This window comes from Ranitomeya variabilis, chromosome 1 (assembly GCF_051348905.1).
Source record: "Ranitomeya variabilis isolate aRanVar5 chromosome 1, aRanVar5.hap1, whole genome shotgun sequence".
NCBI lineage: Eukaryota > Metazoa > Chordata > Amphibia > Anura > Dendrobatidae > Ranitomeya > Ranitomeya variabilis.
The window spans coordinates 515,085,381-515,110,340 of record NC_135232.1 but is presented as its reverse complement, the minus strand read 5'-3'; the positions used below and the strand labels follow the sequence as shown (position 1 = coordinate 515,110,340).

Here is a 24,960-nt window from a genome sequence, read left to right as displayed (position 1 = left end):
GGTCATATGAGGACATCCACCACCCCAAGAAAGGCTTTTATCTGGATGGCTTCCTATTAGTGAATATAAACAAAAAGCTGAAAACTCCTTGAATGTACTGCCTGATTGCCTAATCATTAATAGGGAGCAGCTAGGACTATCCATTACTAGATGCAAGAAAATAACATTTCAAGTAGGAAAAACAGTAATTATTTGAAATTGTATTGTAATGCACAATTATTAATATTGGTAATATTACTGTTAATATTTAAACATTTATGAAACTTACTTTTTGTAGAGAAGAATAGCGATGACAATACAGATGATAAAAACAACAGCTAAGACTGGTCCAATAACCCATATCAGACCTTCTTCACCATCAATAATTGGCTGGGGATCTGGATCTTCGATATAGACTGGTTCAGAATATGGGCTTGCAGCAAACATTTTCTGCCGGGAAGAAAAAAAAATCTATTTTCAAAAAGGTGAATTTTTCTAATTCCTTTACATAATGAGGCAAATTTAATATTTTTTAACCAAATACACTACCTTCAGACTCAGACTATCTTTTTAAGAGGTAATGTGCTAAATAAGCCATTGCAATCCTTTAAAAAATATGTTATTTTACTTCAGAAAAAATCTATTCATACTGACTAGAAGTCTTTATTTTGTTTAACCTGCTGTCTGCTGCCTGTTGTCAAGTGTAATCCATCTGTAACAGAAGCCACTGAGACGGATTACAGCAAATGGAGGTTCTTGTCTGTAACATGCCTATATAACAAACTTGCTGTCAGCTGCCTGTTGTCAAGTGTAATCCATCTATAACAGAAGGCTCATAAAAGGATTGCAATACGTAGAGGTTCGTGCTCTCCTGACTGAAACACTGCCTACATAACAAATTTGATGTCAGCCTACCTGTTATTAGGTGTAATCCTTCTGTAATAGAAGGCACTGAGATGAATTACAGAACATGGAGGTTCATGCTATCCTGTCTATGACACTGCCTACAAAAGAAACTTGCAGCCTTCTTGTCACATGTAATCTACCTGTAACAGAAGTCACTGAAATGGATCACAGCAAGTGAAGGTTCCTGCTCCCCTATCTGTAACACTGCCTACATAACAAACTAGATGTTAGATGCCTGTTGTCAAGTGTAATCCCTAAACAGAAGGCACTGAGACTGATTACAGCTAGTGGAGGTTTGTGATCTGCTGTGTGTGACACTGCCTCCATAAGAAACTTGTAGTCTGCTATCAAGTGTAAGACATCTGTAACAGAAGGCACTGAGATGGATTACTGCAAGAGGACATTCCTGCTCTCCTGTCTGACATTGCCTACATAAACTTGCTGTCCGCTGCCAGCTGCCAATTGCAATCCACCTGTGACAGAAGACACTGTGGCGAATTACAGCAATTGGAGGTTCCTGCTCTCCTGTCTGTGACACTGCCTACATAACATGCATTTGCATATTTCCCATAAGGGATTGGGGCAGTGTTCTGGATCACTGCGTTGAGAAACACGTGATGGTGTCTCCGCGGTGTTGGATGTTTTGATCTCCCCGAGGTCATTCATCCTTATGTTTATAGCCTTTTCACTAGGCACTGCTCCTAATAGCCAGTTTCCTACTCCACACTGATGAGGGGCTAATACCCTGAAACAGCTGTCTGTGGATGGATACCATGTTTTGGCATAGGTGGTTTTCCTTTATTGGATGCTGCCCTTCCCGTGGTTGTTCCTTCCTGGTGAAAGACCTGGCTATTCATTGCTTGCGTTGAGAAACACGTGATGGTGTGTCCGCGGCTTTTCTACATGCATTTGCATATTTCCCATAAGGGATGGGGGCAGTGTTCTGGATCACTGCATTGAGAAACACGTGATGGTGTCTCCGCGGCGTTGGATGTTTTGATCTCCCCGAGGTCATTCATCCTTATGTTTATATACATAACAAAGAGGCAGGCTTTCAGTGTATGGCATGCATATCACTGGACACTGGTATCAGCCATGCATGCCAGAAAAGAAGTGCCTGCAACTACGGTTTTGTGAGCATGCTGTTTAATGACATTTTCTGGAATGTGCACCCAAGGCAGTTTTAACTTGTGGAGGATGGGTCCAGCATGACAACACTTTTCTACAGGTATTATAAGAAACAATATGCTTTAAGACTCTGTACAAACTTATTATAAGATCTTCATTTTGCATGAAAAGATCCAGATTGAAAAAAGGAATTGATGCAAAAGATTACTATAGAGGAATGCTCTAAAAAACCATTAGAGATCATCTGCTTTACAGTATATTTCCTTCTTGTAAGTGACAAGAAAAGAGTTAGCAAGATGCTATAGGAGTAGCTACTGGGAGTAGTCGAGACCCCAAAGAACATGGTTTTTACCGACCCCTGTTTTGCGATCGCCGGTAATTAACTGTTTACCGGCGGCCGCAAAAAAAAAAAGCGATGTGTCATTCTCTGTCCTCTGATGTGATCGCACATCAGAGGACAGAGAAATAGGGGGATTTGGGGACCCTGTTATACTTACCGGTGTCCCTGGGTCATCCTGCGTCCCCTCCTGCCTGCCGGCTTCTTCATCCGGTAAGAAAATGGCGGGCGCATGCGCAGTGCGCCCGCCATGATCTGCCGGCTGGCTGGCAGCTAGAGGAGTTGGGGCTAAAATTAGGGTTAGGGTTGGGGCTAAATTTAGGGTTAGGGTTGGGGCTAAATTTAGGGTTAGGGCTAGGGTTAGGGTGAGGCTTCTTTAACACTTGTGTCGGTACGGGGCCGTCGCAATGCATCGGCCCGACGTACCGACGCATGTTGTGAAAATTGTGCACAACGTGGGCAGCGGATGCAGATTTTCAAAGCATACGCTGCCCAGTTTGTGTCATGGGGAGGAGGGGGCGGAGTTACGGCCGCGCATGTGCGGTCGGAGATGGTGGATGTGGCGTACAAAAAAACGTTACATTAAACTTTTTTTGTGACGACGGTCCGCCAAAACACAACGGATCTAGTGCATGATGGACGCGACGTGTGGCCATCCGTCGCAATCCCTCGGCAATACAAGTCTATGGGCAAAAAACGCATCCTGCGGGCACATTTGCAGGATCCGTTTTTTGTCCAAAACGATGGATTGCGACGGATGCCACATGACGCAAGTCAGTAGGGCTAGGGTTAGGGCTAGGGTTGGGCTAGGGTTGGGGCTGAAGTTAGGGCTAGGGTCAGTGTTGGGGCTAAATTTAGGGCTAGGGTTAGGGTTGGGGCTAAAGTTAGGGTTAGGGCTAGGGTTAGGATTAGGGCTAAAGTTAGGGCTAGGGTTGGGGCTAAAGTTAGGGCTAGGGTTGCAGCTAAAGTTAGGGCTAGAGTTGGGATTAGGGATAGGGTTTGGATTAGGGTTGGTATTAGGGTTAGGGTTGGCATTAGGGTTACGTTTGGGATTAGGGTTAGGTTTGGGATTAGGGTTAAGGTTAGGGTTGGGATTAGGGTTAGGGGTGTATTGGGATTAGGGTTAGGTTTGAGGTTAGGGTTGAGATTAGGATTAGGGGTGTGTTGGATTTAGGGTTATGTTAGGTTTGAGATTAGGGTTGTTTTGGAGTGAGGGTTGTGATTATCGTTAGGGTTGTGATTAGGATTATGGATCGGGTTGGGATTAGAGTTAGGGGTGTGTTGGGGTTAGGGTTGGAGTTAGAATTAGGGGGTTTCCACTGTTTAGGTACATCAGGGGGTCTCCAAACACAACAGCCAATTTTGCGCTCAAAAAGTAAAATGGTGCCCCCTCCCTTCTGAGCTCTGCCGTGCGCCCAAACAGTGGTTTGCCCCCACATATTGGGCATCAGCGTACTCGGAATAAATTGGACAACAACTTTTGGGGTCCAATTTCTCCTGTTAACCTTGTGAAAATAAAAACTTGGGGGCTAAAAAAATCTTTTTTGTGGAAAAAAAATGTTTTTTTATTTTTACGACTCTGCATTATAAACTTCTGTGAAGCACTTGGGCATTCAAAGTTCTCACCACACATCTAGATAAGTTCCTTGGGGGGTCTAGTTTCCAAAATGGGGTCAATTGTGGGGGGTTTCTACTGTTTAGGTACATCAGGGGCTCTGCAAACGCAACATAACGCTTGCAGACCAGTCTATCAAAGTCTGCATTCCAAAATGGCACTCCTTCCCTTCCGAGCTCTGCCATGCGCCCAAACAGTGGTCCCCCCACATATGGGGTATCAGCCTACTCAGCCAATTTCTCTTGTTACCCTTGTGAAAATAAAAACTTGGGTGTTAAAAAAATATTTTTTGTGGAAAAAAAAATATTTTTTTATTTTCACGACTCCGCATTATAAACTTCTGTGAAGCACTTGGGCATGCAAAGTTCTCACCACACATCTAGATAAGCTCTTTGGGGGGTCTAGTTTCCAAAATGAGGTCACTTGTGGGGGGTTTCTACTGTTTAGGTACATCAGAAGCTCTGCAAATGCAACATGACGCCTGCAGACCATCCCATCAAAGTCTGCATTCCAAGCGGCGCTCCTTCCCTTCCGAGCCCCGATGGGTGCCCAAACAGTGCCCCCCACATATGGGGTATCAGCATACTCAGGACACACTGTGTTAAGGCTAGCGAAACGCACAGAGTAAATAGAGATGTTTTTATGGATATTGGTGCGTTCGCAGCCCAGGGTCCACCGTGCAGGAGTACCTGCTGCTAGTAAACGGCGGCACTATATGGCGGTATGGACTAACTCAGTTAATTCACCGAGTAGCTGTGAAAGCAAAGCACTGTGCCCTGTTAGACTTCACAGAGGCACAGGCTAGCTGCCCAAACAGAGAGCAGTCAGTGGTCACACATGCACACAAAACTCCCCGCCGAAGGTGCCAGCATTCTAGGGGCTTATTTCAGCCGGGTCACTGAACACACACTCACGTGACCACACTGGCGCAAAGCCATAATAATAAGAACAATATTAGCGTATGGCCATGCGGCCATGCGAGCCTTAAATAGTTGCAGCACATACAGGACCTTCCTAGAAGGAACAATAAGAGGCTGCCACAGAGCGTGAGCACCTACAGGACCTTCCTGAAGGACCAATGGCCTCAGCTGCAGTATCTGATCACGTGACCCTCGATCTCCACTGAGAGATCTTACTCTGGGCATGCTCAGAACGAGAAAAGCAGGACTTAGTCCCAGAAGCGTCTGCTCGCTGCTGCCCAGCACTGACTTCAATGGCAGAAGCAGGAAAAACAGCAGTAACTTCTTTATACAGAGTCAGACTGAGCGAGATGCTGGGACCGACGTCTCAGCTGAGCAGGCTCCACTGCGGTAGGAGAAGCATGGGAGACCGCAGTGGAGATGGCCTGAGATTCCCCCTGTGCAGAGGCGGGAACTCGACCCCTAACACACTGGTCAACAGATTTTGGGGTCCAATGTCTCCTGTTAACCTTGAGAAAATAAAAAATTGCAGGCTAAAAAATCATTTTGAGGAAAAAAAAAGGATTTTTTATTTTGACGGCTCTACTTTATAAATTTCTGTGAAGCACTTGGGGGTTTAAAGTGCTCACCACACATCTAGTTCCTTAAGGGGTCTAGTTTCCAAAATGGTGTCACTTGTGGGGGGTTTCCACTGTTTAGGCACATCAGGGGCTCTCCACATGCGACATGGCGTCTGATCTCAATTCCAGCCAATTCTACATTGAAAAAGTAAAACGGCACTCTTTCTCTTCCAAGCTCTGCGGTGCGCCCAAACAGTGGTTTATACCCACATATGGGGTATCGACGTACTCAGGAGAAATTGCACAACAACTTTTGTGGTCTAATTTCTCCTGTTACCCTTGTGAAAATAAGAATTTGTGGGCGAAAAAATCATTTTTGTGTAAACAAATGCGATTTTTTATTTTCACGGCTCTACGTTATAAACTTCTGTGAAGCACTTGGAGGTTCAAAGTGCTCACCACTCATCTAGATAAGTTCCTTACGGGGTCTAGTTTCCAAAATGGTGTCACTTGTGGAGCGTTTCCACTGTTTAGGCACATCAAGGGCTCTCTAAACGTGACATGGCATCCAATCTCAATTCCAGCCAATTCTGCATTGAAAAAGTCAAATGGCGCTCCTCTTCCAAGCTCTGCGGTGCGCCCAAACAGTGGTTTACCCCCACATATGGGGTATCGGCATATTCAGGAGAAATTGCACAACAAAATTTATGGTTAAATTTCTGTTTTTACACTTGTGAAAATAAAAAAAATGGTTCTGAAGTAAAATGTTTGCAAAAAAAAGTTAAATGTCCATTTTTTCCTTCCGCATTGTTTCAGTTCCTGTGAAGCACGTAAAGGGTTAATAAACTTCTTGAATGTGGTTTTGAGCACCTTGAGGGGTGCAGTTTTTAGAATGGTGGCACACTTGGTTATTTTCTATCATATAGACCCCTCAAATTGACGTCAAATGTGATGTGGTCCCTAAAAAAAATCGTGTTGTAAAAATGAGAAATTGCTGGTCAACTTTTAACCCTTATAACTCCCAACAAAAAAAAATTTTGTTTCCAAAATTGTTCTGATGTAAAGTAGACATGTGGGAAATGTTATTTATTAACTATTTTTTGTGACATATCTCTCTGATTTAAGGACATAAAAATACGTTTTTTTCATAAATAATCGCAAGGAGTATTGAAGAAATGTTACCACTAACATGAAGTATGTAACAACTCTGCTGGCATCACGGCATGGCATCTCATTTCTCACACTATCTTACCCACTGCTCCAGGCCATGATGTGGTTTCTGTTTCATGCCAGCTGCATATTCTGTCTCTCTGCTCTCTGCATACTTCCTGGCTGTGTGTATAGGGGGCCGGCGCCTGAACTCTCTAGTTCTTATAGGAATCAGGTGCATCTGTCTAATCTGTTCCTGACCAATTGCCAGGAGGCCTCCAGTATTTAGTGCAGTTCCACCCAGTGGACTGGGCCTGTGCAACTCTCAGTTAGTGTTTAGCTTCTGAGTTTGCCAGGCCTTGCTCTGTGTTACTCCCTCTCTGGAGGCTTTTCTCTGTGCTATTGCCTTGGTCTTGTCCGCCCTCCAGGAGGCAGAATATCCTGGTCCCTGTGTCTTTGTCCTTGTTTCTTGTCTTGTTCCTTTTTCCTTGTCTGAACTTAGTCTTATCTCGGTCTCCTTGTCTGTGGCTTCCTTCCCTGCTGTGTCTTTCCTCATGCTCTCAGTCTTACACTCCGCACCCTTGCGGCTCTGCCTGCTCTGTACCTTTGTGGCTTTACCTCTGCTCCACACTCCTGCGTTTCTGCTCCTTTCTACTCTGCTTAGCTTCTGCAGCTGCCGTAATCTCTTGCTGCAGCTCCTCTCCGCATTCTTTGCGGCTGTGCTCTGCTGCTGCAGCTATCCCTTGCTGCAGCTCCTCTCCACATTCCTTGTGGCTCCCCTCTGCTTAGCTTCTGCTGCTGCAGTTATCCCTTGCGGCAGCTCCTCTCCACATTCCTTGTGGCTCCACTCTGCTTAGCTTCTGCAGAAATCTCTTGCTGCAGCTCCTCTCCGCATTCCTTGCGGTTCCGCTCTGCTTAGCTTCTGTTGCTACACTTTCTCTTGCTGCTCTACCATTCCTATCCGCAGCCTTGCGGATTTCTTCCTGTGTGAACAGGTCCCAACCTGTTCCTTCATATTTCATATTCGTTTCTGCACCTTCTGTGTGAACAGGTCCCTACATGTTCCTTCATAAACCACATCAACCAGTCCTGTGTTCTCTGCCGTGCCTTCCAATCCAGTGTTCCTGCCAGTCCTGTCATTCCTGCCGTGCCTTCCAGTCCTGTGTTCCTGCCGTCCTAGCCAGTCCTGTGTTTCCTGCCATCCCTGCCAGTCCTGTGTTCCTGCCAGCCCTGTGTTCTCTGCCGTGTCTCTGCCAGCCCTGTGTTCTCTGCCGTGTCTCTGCCAACCCAGTGTCTCAGCCGTGCCAGCCTACTCATCTGAGTTTCAGCCGTGCTCTTCTGCCAGTCCTGCCTGATGCCCGCACCTGTCCTAGTGTTCCTGTCTCCCAAGTGGGATCAGCAGCCACAGGCAGACATCACCCTGGAGTAGCACCTGGCAGCTGCCTGCTGCCTGACCTCACCATCAGGGGCTCCAGTGAAAACCCAGGCAGCTGTCATAGTCACGCCCCTTCCAGGGTAGTCTGGTTTGTGGCACAGTGGGGCCACAAACCACCCGTGCTCACGCCTACCAGTCAGGGCATGAGCGTGACAAAGTACAATATTTCACGAAAAAACATTCTCTGAATCAGCGGGATCTGTTAAAGCATTCCAGAGTTATAACCTCATAAAGTGACAGTGGTCAGAATTGTAAAAATTGACTCGGTCATTAAGTACCAAATTAGCTGTCACTAAGGGGTTACATTTTTGTGGAAATTCAAAAACTGAAAAGTGAGGAGTGCAATATTATTTGGCCCCTTTACTTTCAGTGTAGCAAACTCACGCCAGAAGTTCATTGTGGATCTCTGAATGATCCAATGTTGTCCTAAATGCCTAATGATGATAAATATAATCCACCTGTGTGTAATCAAGTCTCTGTATAAATGCACCTCCTCTGTGATAGTCTCAGGGTTCTGTTTGAAGCACAGAGAGCGTCATGAAGACCAAGGAACACAACAGGCAGGTCCGTGATACTGTTGTGGAGAAGTTTAAAGCCAGATTCGGATACAAAATGATTTCCAAAACTTTAAACATCCCAAGGAGCACTGTGCAAGCGATCATATTGAAATGGAAGGAGTATCATACCACTGCAAATCTACCAAGACCTGGCCGTCCCTGTAAACTTTCATCTCAAACAAGGAGAAGACTGATCAGAGATGCAGCCAAAAGGCCCATGATCACTCTGGATGAACTGCAGAGATCTACAGCTGAGGTGGGACAGTCTGTCCATAGGACAACAATCAGTCGTACACTGCACAAATCTGGCCTTTATAGAAGAGTGGCAAGAAGAAAGCCATTTCTCAAAGATATCCATAAAGAGTGTAATTTATAGTTTGCAACAAGCCACCTGGGAGACACACCAAACATGTGAAGAAAGTGCTCTGGTCAGATGAAACCAAAATCAAACTTTTTGGCAACATTGTCAAACGATATGTTTGGCATAAAAGCAACACAGCTCATCACCCTGAACACACCATCCCCACTGTCAAACATGGTGGTGGCAGCATCATGGTTTGGGCCTGCTTTTCTTCAGCAGGGACAGGAAAGATGGTTAAATTTGATGGGAAGATGGATGGAGTGAAATACAGGACCATTCTTGAAGAAAACCTGTTGGAGTCTGCAAAAGACCTGAGACTGGGACGGAGATTTGTCTTCCAACAAGACAATGATCCCAAACATAAAGCAAAATCTACAATGGAATGGTTCACAAATAAACGTATCCAGGTGTTAGTATGGCCAAGTCAAAGTCCAGACCTCAATCCAATTGAGAATCTGTGGAAAGAGCTGAAAACTGCTGTTCACAAACGATCTCCATCAAACCTCACTGAGCTCGAGCTGTTTGTCAAGGAAGAATGGGCAAGAATTTCAGTCTCTTGATGTACAAAACTGATAGAGACATACCCCAAGTGATCTGCAGTTATAAGTGCAGCAAAATGTGGCGCAACAAAGTATTACGTTAAAGGAGCCGAATAATATTGCACGCCCCACTTTTCAGTTTTTGAATTTCCACAAAAATTTTAAATAACCAATAAATTTTGTTCATCTTCACAATTGTGTTCCACTTGTTGCTGATTCTTCACCAAAAATTTACATTTGGTATCTTTTTTTTTTTAATTTGTTTATTAATAACAAAATGAATCATGTTACATACACATTTGTTTCCACAAGTTTAAACATAATAAACAGTACATTTAAATTATGTATTGGCAAGCATACTATAGAATACTGTCTGATTTATAACAAACGCTCTCTTGAAGCTATAAAGTAAAGGTGCTAAGTTATTTGTAACATATAGAGATGTGAATCTTGAATTGTACCTATCTCTAACTAACTACTAATACGCCGCATTACCGTGTGCCTGTCGCCCATGCAATATCCCCACCCAGTACCAAAACCAGTCATATTGTATCTACAAAGTAAGATGGGAAGAATTCCATCTTCCCCAGATTTTTTCAATTTTTCCCCGACACCCCGTATTTTGATATAGCGTGCGCTCATATGGAATGATCGAGTTCACCAGGTCTATCCAAGTTCTCCGGGAGGGGCATGAGTTCCCCATCCACTGCAGTGCCAATGCCTTTCGTGCCATAAAAAGGGTTTCCCACAAGAGGATCTCAGTGTAATGATCCCAAGTCTCCTCCTCCCACACTCCAAATATTCAAATTAGTGGATCAAGGGGAACGGGGATTGATAACAGCAATGTTAGCAAGGATGTCACCACCTTCCAATAGTGAGAAGTGACAGGACATCTCAATATCATGTGGATGAAATCTGCATCTGATGAATGACATCGCGGACACTCTGACCCATTTTATAGAGCCATACCGGAGTTAGATATGCTTGGTGCATTATATATAGCTGGATCATCCTATTATTAACTGATGGAGATAATTTAATTGGAGATTCAAGAACGTCCTCCCATTCCTCTTCCGGTATACTGGGGAGGAGTCCCCCCCATTTTCCCTTAATAGAATCAAGAGTAGATGTAGCTCCCGAAGATAGCAAATAAGTATATAGGGAGGAGATAAGACCCAGAGAGCCCTGAGAGTTGAGGATCCCTATCAAGGGTAAAGAGGAAATAGCACAACCTGCGCCCGAGTGTCTCATATACGATTGAACAGCTGACCTCAATTGTAAATATCGAAAAAAATTGGGACCTCGGTATACTATGTTTAGCTTGTAGTTGCTCAAAAGATACAAAGATCCCCCCATTATACAGATCACCTATTGAGGAGACGCCAAGCGTTACCCAGAAGTCAGTGGATGGGTGATTAGATAGTGCTGGAAAATAGCCGTTGCTCCACAGAGGCCTCTCCGCTATAATGGCTGTGAATCTAATAGTTTTTTTAATTTGCGTCCAGACTGATCGCGCCAAACGAAGCAAAGGTAGCAAGCGCGGGACATTAGTTTTCTCCAACTCCAGAAAGTTTAGTGGGCAATCAGTTTGGGCCGACTGAAATAGGTGACTTTCAGAGTTGGGAGGGGACCTATCAGGCATCCACTTATTGAGAGCTTTAGCTTGACCGGCCAGATAATAGAGGTAAAAATCTGGCAACGCCGCCCCACCCCCCTACCCCCCTGTTTTTGTCTTTGTAGCGTGGACAGTTTAAGTTTGGGTCTGGAATTACCCCAAATGTAAGTTGTAGTTTGAGAATTCAAAGTGGCAAAAAAGGATTTAGGAATTGGGACAGCACTATGCTGAAGGAAGTAACTGAGCTTAGGGAGCAGTATCATTTTAATTAAATTAATACGACCAGCTACATAGAGTGGAAGTTTAGCCCAAGTTGCACATGTAGATTTAACCAGCTCTATCAGGGGAAATATATTAAGTTCTAAGTCGAGCCTACTAAATTGGGAGATATGTATGCCTAAGTATTTAACCCCTTCACCCCCGGAGCTTTTTCCGTTTTCGTTTTTCGCTCCCCTCCTTCCCAGAGCCATAACTTTTTTATTTTTCCGTCAATTTGGCCATGTGAGGGCTTATTTTTTGCGGGACGAGTTGTACTTTTGAACGACATCATTGGTTTTACCATGTCGTGTACTAGAAAACGGGAAAAAAATTCCAAGTGCAGTGAAATTGCAAAAAAAGTGCAATCCCACACTTGTTTTTTGCTTGCCTATTTTGCTAGGTTCACTAAATGCTAAAACTGACCTGCCATTATGATTCTCCAGGTCAGTACGAGTTCATAGACACCTAACATGACTAGGTTATTTTTCACCTAAGTGGTGAAAAAAAATTCCAAACTTTGCAAAAAACAAAACAAAACAAAATTGTGCCATTTTCCGATACTCGTAGCGTCTCCATTTTTCGTGATCTGGGGTCAGGTGAGGGCTTATTTTTTGCGTGCCGAACTGGCATTTTTAATTATAGCATTTTGGTGCAGATATGTTCTTTTGATCGCCCGTTATTGCATTTTAATGCAATGTCGTGGCGACCAAAAAAACGTAAATCTGGCGTTTCGATTTTTTTTCTCATTACGTCGTTTAGCGATCAGGTTAATGCTTTTTTTTATTGATAGATCGGGCGATTCTGAACGCGGCGATACCAAATATGTGTAGGTTGGGGTTTTTTTTATTGATTTATTTTGATTGGGGCGAAAGGGGGGTGATTTAAACTTTTATATTTTTTTTATTTTTTTCACATTTTTTTTTACTTTTTTTTTTTTACTTTTGCCATGCTTCTATAGCCTCCATGGGAGGCTAGAAGCAGGCACAATGCGATCGGCTCTGCTATGCAGCAGCGATCATAAGATCGCTGCTACACAGCAGAAATGCCGGTGTGCTGTGAGCGCCGACCACAGGGTGGCGCTCACAGCCACCGGCGATCAGTAACCATAGAGGTCTCCAGGACCTCTATGGTTACAATGTACAAGCATCGCCGACCCCCGATCATGTGACGGGGGTCGGCGATGCGCTCATATCCGGCCGCACGCGGTAGTTAAATGCCGCTGTCTGCGTTTGACAGCGGCATTTAACTAGTTAATAGCGGCGGGTGATCGCGATTTCACCTGCCGCTATTGCGCGCACATGTCAGCTGTAAAAAACAGCTGACATGTCGCGACTTTGATGTGCGCTCACCGCCGGAGCGCACATCAAAGCAGGGGACCCGACATCTGACGTACTATAACGTCAGATGTCGGGAAGGGGTTAAAGCTGGTTACAATAGGAAGGGGTGAAAGGGTCCCAAGGCGGGGCATAGGAGTATGGGAGAGGGGCATCAACGCGGACTTGTCCCAATTTATGTATAGGCCGGAATATCTACTAAATTCATCAATAGTAGCAATTACCCGTGGCAATGTTTCCTCCGCTTTATCCATAAATATCACCATGTCGTCAGCATATAGACCGATGGTATCTACCCGGCCAGCTATGTCTATGGCTTTAATATCCGGAGAGGACCTCACGCGTATCGCCAATGCCTCTATCGCAAGAGCGAAGAGGGCCGGGGAGAGGGGGCACCCCTGACGGGTACCTCTATGTAGTGAGAATGGTTTAGAGATTGTACCATTTACAATTAGACGGGCTCTAGGTTTGATATATAATAGGCTCACCCACTTTAAGAATTTATCTCTGAAGCCATATTTTTGCAAGCAGGCTGAAAGAAAGGGCCATTCGAGAGAATCAAAGGCCTTGGCCGCATCCAGTGAGCCAGTGCCCAGGAATTATCTGATACTAATGAACTATATTGGACTACCGACTGGACTCGTCTGATATTGATGGAAGTGTTTCTACCTGGCATGAAAACCGTTTGGTCTGGATGTATAAGGTCTAGTATAATTGAGTTCAGTCTGATGGCTAGAATTTTGGTAAAGATTTTATAGTCCACGTTTACCAATGATATACGGCGGTAAGATCCACATTACAAAGGGTCCTTCCCCTCTTTTTTAAGTACAATAATGTTTGCCTCGTAGTAGGTGTCGGGCATAGAGCCTTCCTCCCACATCCCCCAGAATACTTTCAACAAGAGTGGTGCCAGTGTGCTGCGATATTTCTTATATAGTTAAATGGGAAACCCGTCTGGACCCGGAGCTTTCCCAGGGGCCATATCTGCCATAGCATATTCAACCTCCTCCAAGGTAAACTCAGCATCCATATAGGCCCGCTGAGCAGGGCTCAGTACGGGAAATGTTATATCTGATAAGTAGTTTAAGTTTTCCGTGATATCAAAGTCACACTTGGATGAATATAGTGACTTATAAAATTAATGTAAACAGTGGAGTATCTCCTCGGTTGAGGACACCAATAGTCCGTCTGGTGTTCGGATCTGTAATATAGTATTGTGTTGTGAATTAGACTTTTTGGCTCCCTCTTGTGGTCACTAGTGATATGACTCTGGGATTGTCTTTCCCTAGTTTGCCACCCACCTGGGTCGTTAGTCCAGGGGTGTTGCTATATAAACTTCCTGAATTCTCAGTCTGGTGCCTGGCATCGTTGTAATCAGTTCATTTCTGTTTGCTCCTGTCTGCTGGTCGTGGTTCTTGCAAAATTAAGCTAAGTCCTGCTTCCTTGTTTTTTGGTTATTTGCATTGCTCTTATTTGTCCAGCTTGTACTAAATGTGATTCCTGATTTTGCTGGAAGCTCTAGAGGGCAGGTATCCTCCCCCCAGGCCGTTAGACGGTTCGGGGGTTCTTGTATATCCAGCGTGGAAATTTTGATAGGGTTTTTGCTGACCGTATAAGTCATCTTACTATATTCTGCTATTAGTCAGTGGGCCTCTCTTTGCTAAATATCTAGTTCATTCTTACGTTTGTCTTTTCTTCTTACCTCACCGTTATTATTTGTTGGGGGCTTGTATCCAACTTTTGGGGTCTTTTCTCTGGAGGCAAGAAAGGTCTATCTTTTCCCTTCTAGGGTTAGTTAGTTCTCCGGCTGGCGCGAGACGTCTAGAACCAACGTAGGCACGTTCCCCGGCTGCTGCTATTTGTGGTGCTAGGATTAGTTATACGGTCAGCCCAGTTACCACTGTCCTATGAGCTGGTTTTTTGTGTTTGCAGACTTGGTAATTACTTCTGAGACCCTCTGCCATTGGGGTCATAACAGTATGCCAGGCCAAAGTTGAATGTTTAATGCATTGCAGAAGTGGGATAATAAGAAAGGAAATTCTGTTTTTCTTTTTTTTTTTCTTTCTTCCTCCCCTTTACCTTTGAGTGGCTTGTGCTTGCTGCAGACATGAATGTCCAGACCTTGATTACAAGTGTAGATCAGCTTGCTGCTCGTGTGCAGGGCATACAAGATTTTGTTACTAGTAGTCCTATGTCTGAACCTAAAATACCTATTCCTGAACTGTTCTCTGGACTGATTTAAGTTTAGGAATTTCAGGAATAATTGTAAATTGTTTCTGTCTCTGAGACCCCGTTCATCTGGAGACTCAGCTCAGCAAGTTAAAATTGTTATCTCTTTTTTGCGGGGCGACCCTCAGGATTGGGCTTTCTCGCTAGCGCCAGGAGATCCGGCATTGGCAAATTTTGATGCGTTTTTTCTGGCACTCGGATTGCTTTACGAGGAACCCAATCTTGAAATTCAGGCAGAAAAAGCCTTGCTGGCTATTTCTCAGGGCCAGGATGAAGCTGAAGTGTATTGCCAAAAATTTCGGAAATGGTCCGTGCTTACTCAGTGGAATGAGTGTGCTCTGGCCGCTAATTTCAGAAATGGCCTTTCAGAAGCCATTAAGAATGTGATGGTGGGTTTCTCCATTCCTACAAGTCTGAATGATTCCATGGCGCTGGCTATTCAAATTGACCGGCGTTTGCGGGAGCGCAAAGCCGCTAATCCTCTGGTGGTGTTGTCTGAACAAACACCTGATTTAATGCAATGTGGTAGAATTCAGACTAGAAATGAACGGAAAAATCATAGACGTCAGAATGGGTTGTGTTTTTACTGTGGTGATTCTACACATGTTATATCAGCATGCTCTAAACGCCTAACAAGGGTTGTTAGACCTGTCGCCATTGGTAATTTGCAACCTAAATTTATTTTGTCTGTGACTTTAATTTGCTCATTGTCCTCCTACCCTGTTATGGCGTTTGTGGATTCAGGTGCTGCCCTGAGTCTTATGGATCTGTCATTTGCCAAGCGCTGTGGTTTTGTTCTTGAGCCGTTGGTAAATCCTATCCCTCTTAGAGGTATTGATGCTACGCCATTGGCGGAAAATAAACCAGTTTTGGACACAGGTAACCATGTGCATGACTCCTGAACATCGGGAGGTGATTCTTTTTGTTGTGCTGCATAAAATGCATGATTTGGTCGTTTTGGGTCTGCCATGGTTACAGACCCATAATCCAGTCTTGGATTGGAAGGCAATGTCTGTGTCAAGTTGGGGCTGTCAGGGAATTCATGGTGATTCCCCCCCGGTGTCTATTGCTTCCTCTACTCCTTCGGAAGTTCCTGAGTATTTGTCTGATTATCAGGATGTATTCAGCGAGTCCAGGTCCAGTGCTCTCCCTCCTCATAGGGACTGTGACTGCGCTATAGATTTGATTCCAGGTAGTAAATTTCCTAAGGGAAGATTATTCAATCTGTCTGTACCTGAGCATACCGCAATGCGTTCGTATATCAAGGAATCTCTGGAGAAGGGGCATATCCGTCCATCCTCTTCCCCTCTTGGTGCGGGATTCTTTTTTGTGGCCAAGAAGGACGGATCTTTGAGACCTTGTATTGACTATCGGCTTCTGAATAAAATCACTGTTAAATTTCAGTATCCTTTGCCTCTGTTGTCAGACTTGTTTGCCCGGATTAAAGGTGCCAAGTGGTTCACCAAGATAGATCTTCGTGGTGCGTACAACCTTGTGCGCATTAAGCAAGGAGATGAATGGAAAGCTGCATTTAATACGCCCGAAGGTCATTTTGAGTACTTGGTGATGCCTTTTGGGCTCTCTAATGCTCCTTCAGTGTTTCAGTCCTTTATGCATGATATTTTCCGGAAGTATCTGGATAAATTTATGATTGTTTATCTGGATGATATTCTGTTTTTTTCTGATGATTGGGACTCGCATGTAGAGCAGGTCAGGATGGTGTTTCAGGTTTTGCGTGAGAATGCTTTGTTTGTTAAGGGCTCAAAGTGTCTCTTTGGAGTACAGAAGGTTCCCTTTTTGGGTTTTATTTTTTCCCCTTCTGCGGTGGAGATGGACCCAGTCAAGGTCCGAGCTATTCATGATTGGACTCAACCCACGTCAGTTAAGAGTCTTCAGAAGTTCTTGGGTTTTGCTAACTTCTACCGTCGTTTTATCGCTAATTTTTCTAGCGTTGTTAAACCTTTGACGGATATGACCAAGAAAGGTTTTGATGTTGCTAACTGGGCTCCTGCAGCCGTGGAAGCTTTCCAAGAGTTGAAGCGCCGGTTTACTTCGGTGCCTGTTTTGTGCCAGCCTGATGTCTCACTTCCCTTTCAGGTTGAAGTGGATGCTTCTGAGATTGGGGCAGGGGCCGTTTTGTCGCAGAGAGGCCCTGGTTGCTCTGTAATGAGACCATGTGCTTTTTTCTCTAGGAAGTTTTCGCCCGCTGAGCGGAATTATGATGTTGGCAATCGGGAGTTGTTGGCCATGAAGTGGGCATTTGAGGAGTGGCGTCATTGGCTCGAGGGTGCTAAGCATCGTGTGGTGGTCTTGACTGATCACAAAAATCTGATGTATCTCGAGTCTGCTAAACGCCTGAATCCTAGACAGGCCCGTTGGTCATTGTTTTTCTCCCGTTTTGACTTTGTGGTCTCGTATTTACCAGGTTCAAAGAATGTGAAGGCTGATGCTCTTTCAAGGAGCTTTGTGCCTGACTCTCCTGGAGTCGCAGAACCTGTTGGTATTCTTAAAGAGGGAGTAATCTTGTCAGCCATTTCTCCGGATTTGCGACGTGTGTTGCAGAGATTTCAGGCTGGTAGACCTGACTCTTGTCCACCTGACAGACTGTTTGTTCCTGATAAGTGGACCAGCAGAGTCATTTCCGAGGTTCATTCCTCGGTGTTGGCAGGGCATCCGGGAATTTTTGGCACCAGAGATTTGGTGGCTAGGTCCTTTTGGTGGCCTTCTTTGTCACGGGATGTGCGGTCATTTGTGCAGTCCTGTGGGACTTGTGCTCGAGCTAAGCCTTGCTGTTCTCGTGCCAGCGGGTTGCTCTTGCCCTTGCCTGTCCCAAAGAGGCCTTGGACACACATTTCCATGGATTTCATTTCAGATCTTCCGGTGTCTCAGGGCATGTCTGTCATCTGGGTGGTATGTGATCGCTTTTCCAAGATGGTCCATTTGGTATCTTTGCCTAAGCTGCCTTCCTCTTCCGATCTGGTTCCTTTGTTCTTTCAGAATGTGGTTCGTTTACACGGCATTCCTGAGAATATCGTGTCTGACAGAGGATCCCAGTTTGTTTCCAGGTTCTGGCGATCCTTCTGTGCTAAGATGGGCATTGATTTGTTGTTTTCGTCTGCCTTTCATCCTCAGACTAATGGACAAACGGAGCGAACTAATCAGACTCTGGAGGCTTATTTGAGGTGTTTTTTTTCTGCAGATCAGGATGATTGGGTGACCTTCTTAACGTTGGCTGAGTTTGCCCTTAATAATCGGGCTAGTTCCGCTACTTTGGTTTCGCCATTTTTCTGCAACTCTGGTTTCCATCCTCGTTTTCCCTCGGGACATGTGGAGCCTTCTGACTGTCCTGGGGTAGATTCTGTGGTGGATAGGTTGCAGCAGATTTGGAATCATGTGGTGGACAACTTAAAGTTGTCACAGGAGAAGGCTCAGCGTTTTGCCAACCGCCGCCGCGGTGTGGGTCCCCGACTTCGTGTTGGGGATTTGGTATGGCTGTCTTCTCGATTTGTTCCTATGAAGGTCTCCTCTCCTAAATTTAAGCCTCGCTTCATCGGTCCTTACAAGATATTGGAAATCCTTAATCCCGTGTCCTTTCGCTTGGATCTTCCTGTGTCGTTTGCCATTCACAACGTGTTCCATAGGTCTTTGTTGCGGCGGTACGTTGTACCTGTGGTTCCTTCTGTTGAGCCTCCTGCTCCGGTGATGGTTGAGGGCGAGTTGGAGTACGTGGTGGAGAAGATCTTGGATTCTCGTCTCTCCAGGCGGAGGCTTCAGTATCTGGTCAAGTGGAAGGGCTATGGTCAGGAGGATAATTCCTGGGTGGTTGCCTCTGATGTGCATGCGGCCGATTTAGTTCGTGCCTTTCACGCTGCTCATCCTGATCGCCCTGGTGGTCTTGGTGAGGGTTCGGTGACCCCTCCTTAAAGGGGGGGTACTGTTGTGAATTAGACTTTTTTGGCTTCCTCTTGTGGTCACTAGTGATATGACTCTGGGATTGTCTTTCCCTAGTTTGGCACCCACCTGGGTCGTTAGTCCAGGGGTGTTGCTATATAAACTTCCTGAATTCTCAGTCTGGTGCCTGGCATCGTTGTAATCAGTTCCTTTCTGTTTGCTCCTGTCTGCTGGTCGTGGTTCTTGCAAAATTAAGCTAAGTCCTGCTTCCTTGTTTTTTGGTTATTTGCATTGCTCTTATTTATTTGTGCAGCTTGTACTAAATGTGATTCCTGATTTTGCTGGAAGCTCTAGGGGGCTGGTATCCTCCCGCCGGGCCGTTAGACGGTTCGGGGGTTCTTGTATATCCAGCGTGGAAATTTTGATAGGGTTTTTGCTGACCGTATAAGTCATCTTACTATATTCTGCTATTAGTCAGTGGGCCTCTCTTTGCTAAATATCTAGTTCATTCTTACGTTTGTCTTTTCTTCTTACCTCACCGTTATTATTTGTTGGGGGCTTGTATCCAACTTTTGGGGTCTTTTCTCTGGAGGCAAGAAAGGTCTATCTTTTCCCTTCTAGGGTTAGTTAGTTCTCCGGCTGGCGCGAGACGTCTAGAACCAACGTAGGCACGTTCCCCGGCTGCTGCTATTTGTGGTGCTAGGATTAGTTATACGGTCAGCCCAGTTACCACTGTCCTATGAGCTGGTTTTTTGTGTTTGCAGACTTGGTAATTACTTCTGAGACCCTCTGCCATTGGGGTCATAACAGTATTGGATATGTTGTGTTGACGTACCAAAAAGGCCAAAAATTTGCTAGCTTGGTTTCACAATTCAAAATAAGATTGACGCGTAAAAAATAATTTACGCTTGGACTTAGCGTCTGAATGCTGATCATATAGCCTCTGAGAAGACAGCCACTCAAGTCTATTGCCACTAGTAGGGTCAGATATATATGCAGATTCCAAATCTTTTAATCTCCGCTCTACCTCATCGTCCTCCCTTGGGGTCACCCTCTTTATATAGGAAATTGTGGAAGATAAACATCCCCGCAGGTACGCCTTAAGGGCATCCCAGAACATATCAGTGTCCTGGGGCTCCGGGTGGGACGAGAGAAAGCATTTCAGCTGATCAACAGTTCTATCACTTGAGTCCATTAGTTTAAGCCAAAATGGATTCGGCTTCCAGATTATGCCATTGTTGGATTGTCCATATTTAAGCTTAAGAATAATTGGGTTGTGGTCAGATATTCCCCTATTACCATGTTCAATGCTGTCTACCCACATTGCCACCTTCTCGGATCCAAATATGTAATCTAAACGGGAGAGGGAACGTTTAGTAGACGAGTGGCAGGTATATCCCTTTACCCTGGGATGGCGCGCTCTCCACAGATCCAACCACCCACTTCCCTCCATAAACAGAGCCAATTGAGTAGGAGCCTGAGAAGGAGGCTCCCCAGCTATCCCATCACCCAGTCTCAATCTATCAAGGCGATTGAACATGACTAGATTAAAATCTCCCATACAAATTACATTAGCTTCCAGGAAACTTAGGGCAAAGCTCAGTGCCTTCCGAAGAATTGAGATATTAGCTGGAGGGGGGTTGTAAACACACAGTATAACATTCACGAGAGTTAATTAGTGCATGTATGAAGACAAAACGGCCTTCAATCTCCCTTCTAGCCTCTCTGACCTCCCATCTGACATCTCTATGAATGAGAGACCCCTCTGGAGTAGCTAGTGTGAAACGCGTGAATGGACCATTGCACCCATGGTTTCTGTACACAACGGACCGAATCTCTGGTCAGATGTGTCTCTACCAGCGCCACGACATGGGGGTGGTGACGCTTGATTTGTGAAAAGATCTTAATCTTCTTCCGAGGTGATTTGATACCCCGTACATTCCAAGTCATACTGATTACTTCAGATTCCATACTCACACATCAAGATATGGTAAATAGTGGTGTCAGAGCAAAGACTGGGGATAACCCATATAGGGCAGGAGAGTTGTTGGCAGTGATTTCTACCTACAGAACAAGTAAAACCAACATGAAAGTAAAAACAGAGCAAAAATCAAACAATATAGGAGTAAAGTCCTGTGCTCCTATTAACAAGAAAAAACGGGGATACCCTCGCTAGATTCAGCGTCCGGTATTGTTATTAAGTTGGATGCCCATACAGAAAGCTCCATTATGAAATTATCAGCACAAATATATTAGGTTTTTTTTGCATTGGACACCTCGTGGGTTTGCAGCCACTCAGCCGCCTCTTCCGGATCAGAGAAAAATACAGAGGCACCCTTGTGAACAACACGCAGACGAGCTGGATAGATCATGGAGTATATAACATTTCGGTCTCTGAGCTGTTTCTTTATATCCATGAACTGTCCCCTTTGTTTCTGAAGCTCCATTGAAAAGTCCAGGAAAATTGAAATAGTAGCATTGTGGCACTTAATAGGGCTCTTCTGCTTTGCCAGGCGTAGGATAGTGTCTCTGTCTTTGCAGTTGAGAAGACGTGCCAAAAAGGGTCTCGGCGGAGCTCCGGGAGGGGTCTCGTAGGAACTCTGTGGGCTCTCTCCATGGAGAAAGTTGAGGAGAATTCACCCCTCCCAGAGAGGTCTTAAGCCATTCCTCCAGAAATTCTTCAGGACCCTGGCCCTCACAGCGTTCCGGCAGACCAATAATTTGGATATTATTCCGACGCAGTCTGTTTTCCAGGTCATCCGCTTTTCGTTTCCAGGCATTTATGGAGCCAGCCACCTTTGCCAATTTAGCCTCCATGGGAGGGATGGTGTCTTCCACCCGTGACACTCTTGTCTGATCTCCACCTCTGTGATACAACCTCCCATGGTTTGCATATCCTGTCTCAGGCGGCCTACCTCAGTGTGCACATCCTCTATTTTTTCAGTAAGAGAATATCTAGTCAAAGAGATAGCCTGCATTAGTTGTTCAGAAGCCTGTTTGAGGGTTAGTTCTTCCTGTTCACCCTCCTCATTACTGTCCGATAGGCGGCTTTTACGCTGAGCCTGTGTGGGATTATTTCTAAGAGTTTGCCCACCATCCGGATGGTCCTCTCTAGCATATTTCTTCAGTCTGTCAGCAGCTCCTGAACCCTTTGAATGCTGCATGATTGACAGAGGTGGAAGACAGCGAGGTGACCAGGTTCCACTCACAAAGATAATAGCGTGAAGCGGATTATGTATATAGAGTTTATGAGGCAGCGCAATATGGGTAAGGTGCTTATAGCAGTAATAAAGTAAAATGAATGTAGCAGTGCCCAGTCCAGGTCAAACTCTGTACACCAGGGGGGAGAGGAGGGTCCGCAGCCCCCGCAGAGAAAGCAGCAAAGAGGGGAGCCAAGCTCTCCAAGTCTCTAGCACTGATGGAGATAGGTGACTTCCAGATAGGGGGAAGCACGGGGCCCAATATCTCAGAGCACACACCGATTGTCCCCATTATGTAGTTCAGGATATGTGCTCACCTCCCATACAGCGCCGTAAGGATGGTGTTCAGGGTCACGTCTCTTCCTAGGCGCGCGCTTATGGAGTGACCGCCACCTAACGACAGTACCACCAACCTGCTCCCTCCAGTCTCCGGTGCAACCGAGCCCAGTCGCGCACCGCCGCGCTTACCGCAGAGCCTCCCAGGTTCAGGAGAATCCCAGCGGTATTGAAAGCCGGCGCCGCTCTGTTCTTCCTGAGCACGTGCACTTGGAAAATGGCCGCCACCTCACATGGGTCCCGCCGCTCACATGGGCTTCTCCGGATCTCCGCTCCTCTCTGAACTCCGGAACGCTCCCCGCAGCAGCTGCTTACCCTCCGGGGTCCAAGAGGGTTGCTAAGCAGTGAGTAACTCACGTTAGAAAGGGATTTAAGTGCCAAGATGCGGTCAGGATGTCGGAAGCTCTCCCCGGGTGCGTCCTCTCGCTCCTGTTACATAGCCACGCCCCCTACATTTGGTATCTTTATGTTTGAAGCATGATATGTGGGAAAAGGTTGAAAAGTTCCAGGGGGCCGAATACTTTTGCAAGGCACGGTATATTGGTTCTAGGCATTTCCTCCCTGCTGGTGAAAGATTCTTCTTCCTGGAAAGAATTGAGCTGTGAAGTTTGGAGTAGTAGATGTAGCGATCTGTGTGCAGTAGCAGTGTGAGTATTTATCTCCTGGTCCTTATTCCCATTTAGTTTGTTGCTCCTCCCTTTCCCTAACTTACTCCCAATTTTTGGTGAGTGTCTTTGCATGATAGTGGTTTCAGTTATTCCTGTCTGTCTTTGTGTCTGGTTTCCCTTATATTTGTGTTCCTTGCCTTATGGGGTGGGGGAGGGGACAGATTAGGGTTTAACAGGAGCATAATAAGGTTGGAAACCTGGGCCTCTCTACCGTGAAGTGTGCCCTTGGACAGGGATAGTTAGAGACTCAGTTTCAGGGACAGTTCTAGGCCCTTCTCCCTTACTCTCCCTTATGTCACATCGTGACATTTTCACCAGACCCACATTTTGGATCTTGTTATGGATCCCGTTGCAGTCCTTGCCAAGCAATTGCAGGGTCTGCCGCTCGAACTGTCAGACCTGCAATCTAGGGTCTTAAAGCAGCAGACTATTGGTCTGGCGGGCAGTTAGGCTGAACCTGAACTTAAGGTGGTCCTCCCGGATAGATTTTCTGGAGGACGGGATACATTTGTTGCTTTCTGTGAAGCCTGCAAGCTTTATTTTAGGCTTCTTCCATGTTCATCAGCGAGTGAGGAACAATGAGCTGGGATTACTTCCCTCCTTCAAGGAGATCCACAATCCTGGGCCTTTCACTTTCGTCAGACTCACTGTCTCTCCGGTTCGTTGATGTTTTTTTTTGCAGCGCTAGGCCTCTTGTCCAGACCGAGTCTCCCTTGCTGAGCATAAGCTACATGGGCTTCAGCAGGGACACTGACCAACAGAGGAATTTTGCTCAGAGTTCTGCAGATGGACTACTGACACCCGGTGGAATGATCCTGCTCTTAGGAGTCAGTTTTGTCAGGGCCTGTCTGAAAGATAAAAAGATGAACTAGCGCTTTACGAAACTGATGAGTCGTTGGAGGTCGCCATGGTTTTGGCCATACGTATAGCTAGGCGCCTTAGGGATAGACCTGTTCTGACTCCACCCTCTATGGTACTCCCTAAAACAGCCTCCAGCGGATTGTCGCAAATCGGGGGAGAGTTTTTTATGTGGTCAAAAGGGGCATTGGGATCTGTCTTTCTTTACTTAAGCACAAGTTTGGCCTATGACAAATATGGCACAAAACCTTGTAGGACATTGATAGCCTGAAGTAACTCTGTCTGACACCAGCTTACGTCGAGAAAATGAAGATGAGCGGTGTCTATAGTTATCAAGGAATGATTTGAGGCATCTAAGTGGTACCTTGGTAACCATAGGGATATTAGGAGTACAGTATCTGAGAGCGCGGACCCCAGAAGTGACGTATGTGTGTCATGGACCGAGGATGTGCGTTCCGGAAATCAGAAGTTAACCATAATCCCTTGCATGCATTCCACTCGCCGGAGGTGGGAGGGATACTTCGGATGATGGGAAACACTATAAAGAAAAGGCAGCTGAGCGCAGCGATATGGCAGCATTTTTCTCTGTGGACCTGGACGCGGCTCCCCTGATGAGTCAAACATGACGAAATGCGTTGGGAGGGAGGCCACGGTTAGGACGCCCACCAGATGATGAAAGAGGATGGAGTGTTGGCATGATTAAAGAAACCCCCCCTGAAACACCGGGTGAGAGCATTCTGATTTAGTGCAACTCTGACTGAATGTTCAACTGTCAAAAAATTGAGTTTAAATGGCTGCAAATACTAACCAATGTTAATTTAAGAATTATGAGGGATAGCATTGTCAATTTACCTTGATAATTTGCTGCAAAAAAGTTTTTTCTTAAAGAGATACATGGCTAGAAAGTGCCAAGATTCTCATTGATGAGTACACTGTGGTGGTCTTTTTGAAAAGGAGAGTATGACGCATGGAGGTTTGCTCCCTTTGGTGTCTTAGTTTGAAGTGATTGTGCAATGATAACAATAGGCAATAACTGTGGATATATTAGGTCAGTGTTCCACCAACTTCAGCCCTCAAGAGCCACC

At 45.5% G+C, this 24,960-nt stretch overlaps 1 protein-coding gene across 10 annotated transcripts in view; it reads right to left on the bottom strand.

Moving 5' to 3' along the window:
* PTPRS (protein tyrosine phosphatase receptor type S) overlaps positions 1-24,960 on the bottom strand; it is a 721,726-nt gene that overhangs the window by 94,769 nt on the left and 601,997 nt on the right. For all 10 annotated transcript variants that reach the window (XM_077253515.1, XM_077253581.1, XM_077253506.1 and 7 more), the window contains one exon: positions 269-429. In XM_077253515.1, coding sequence (XP_077109630.1) covers positions 269-429 — 161 coding nt within the window. The remainder of the gene's footprint in view (positions 1-268; positions 430-24,960) is intronic.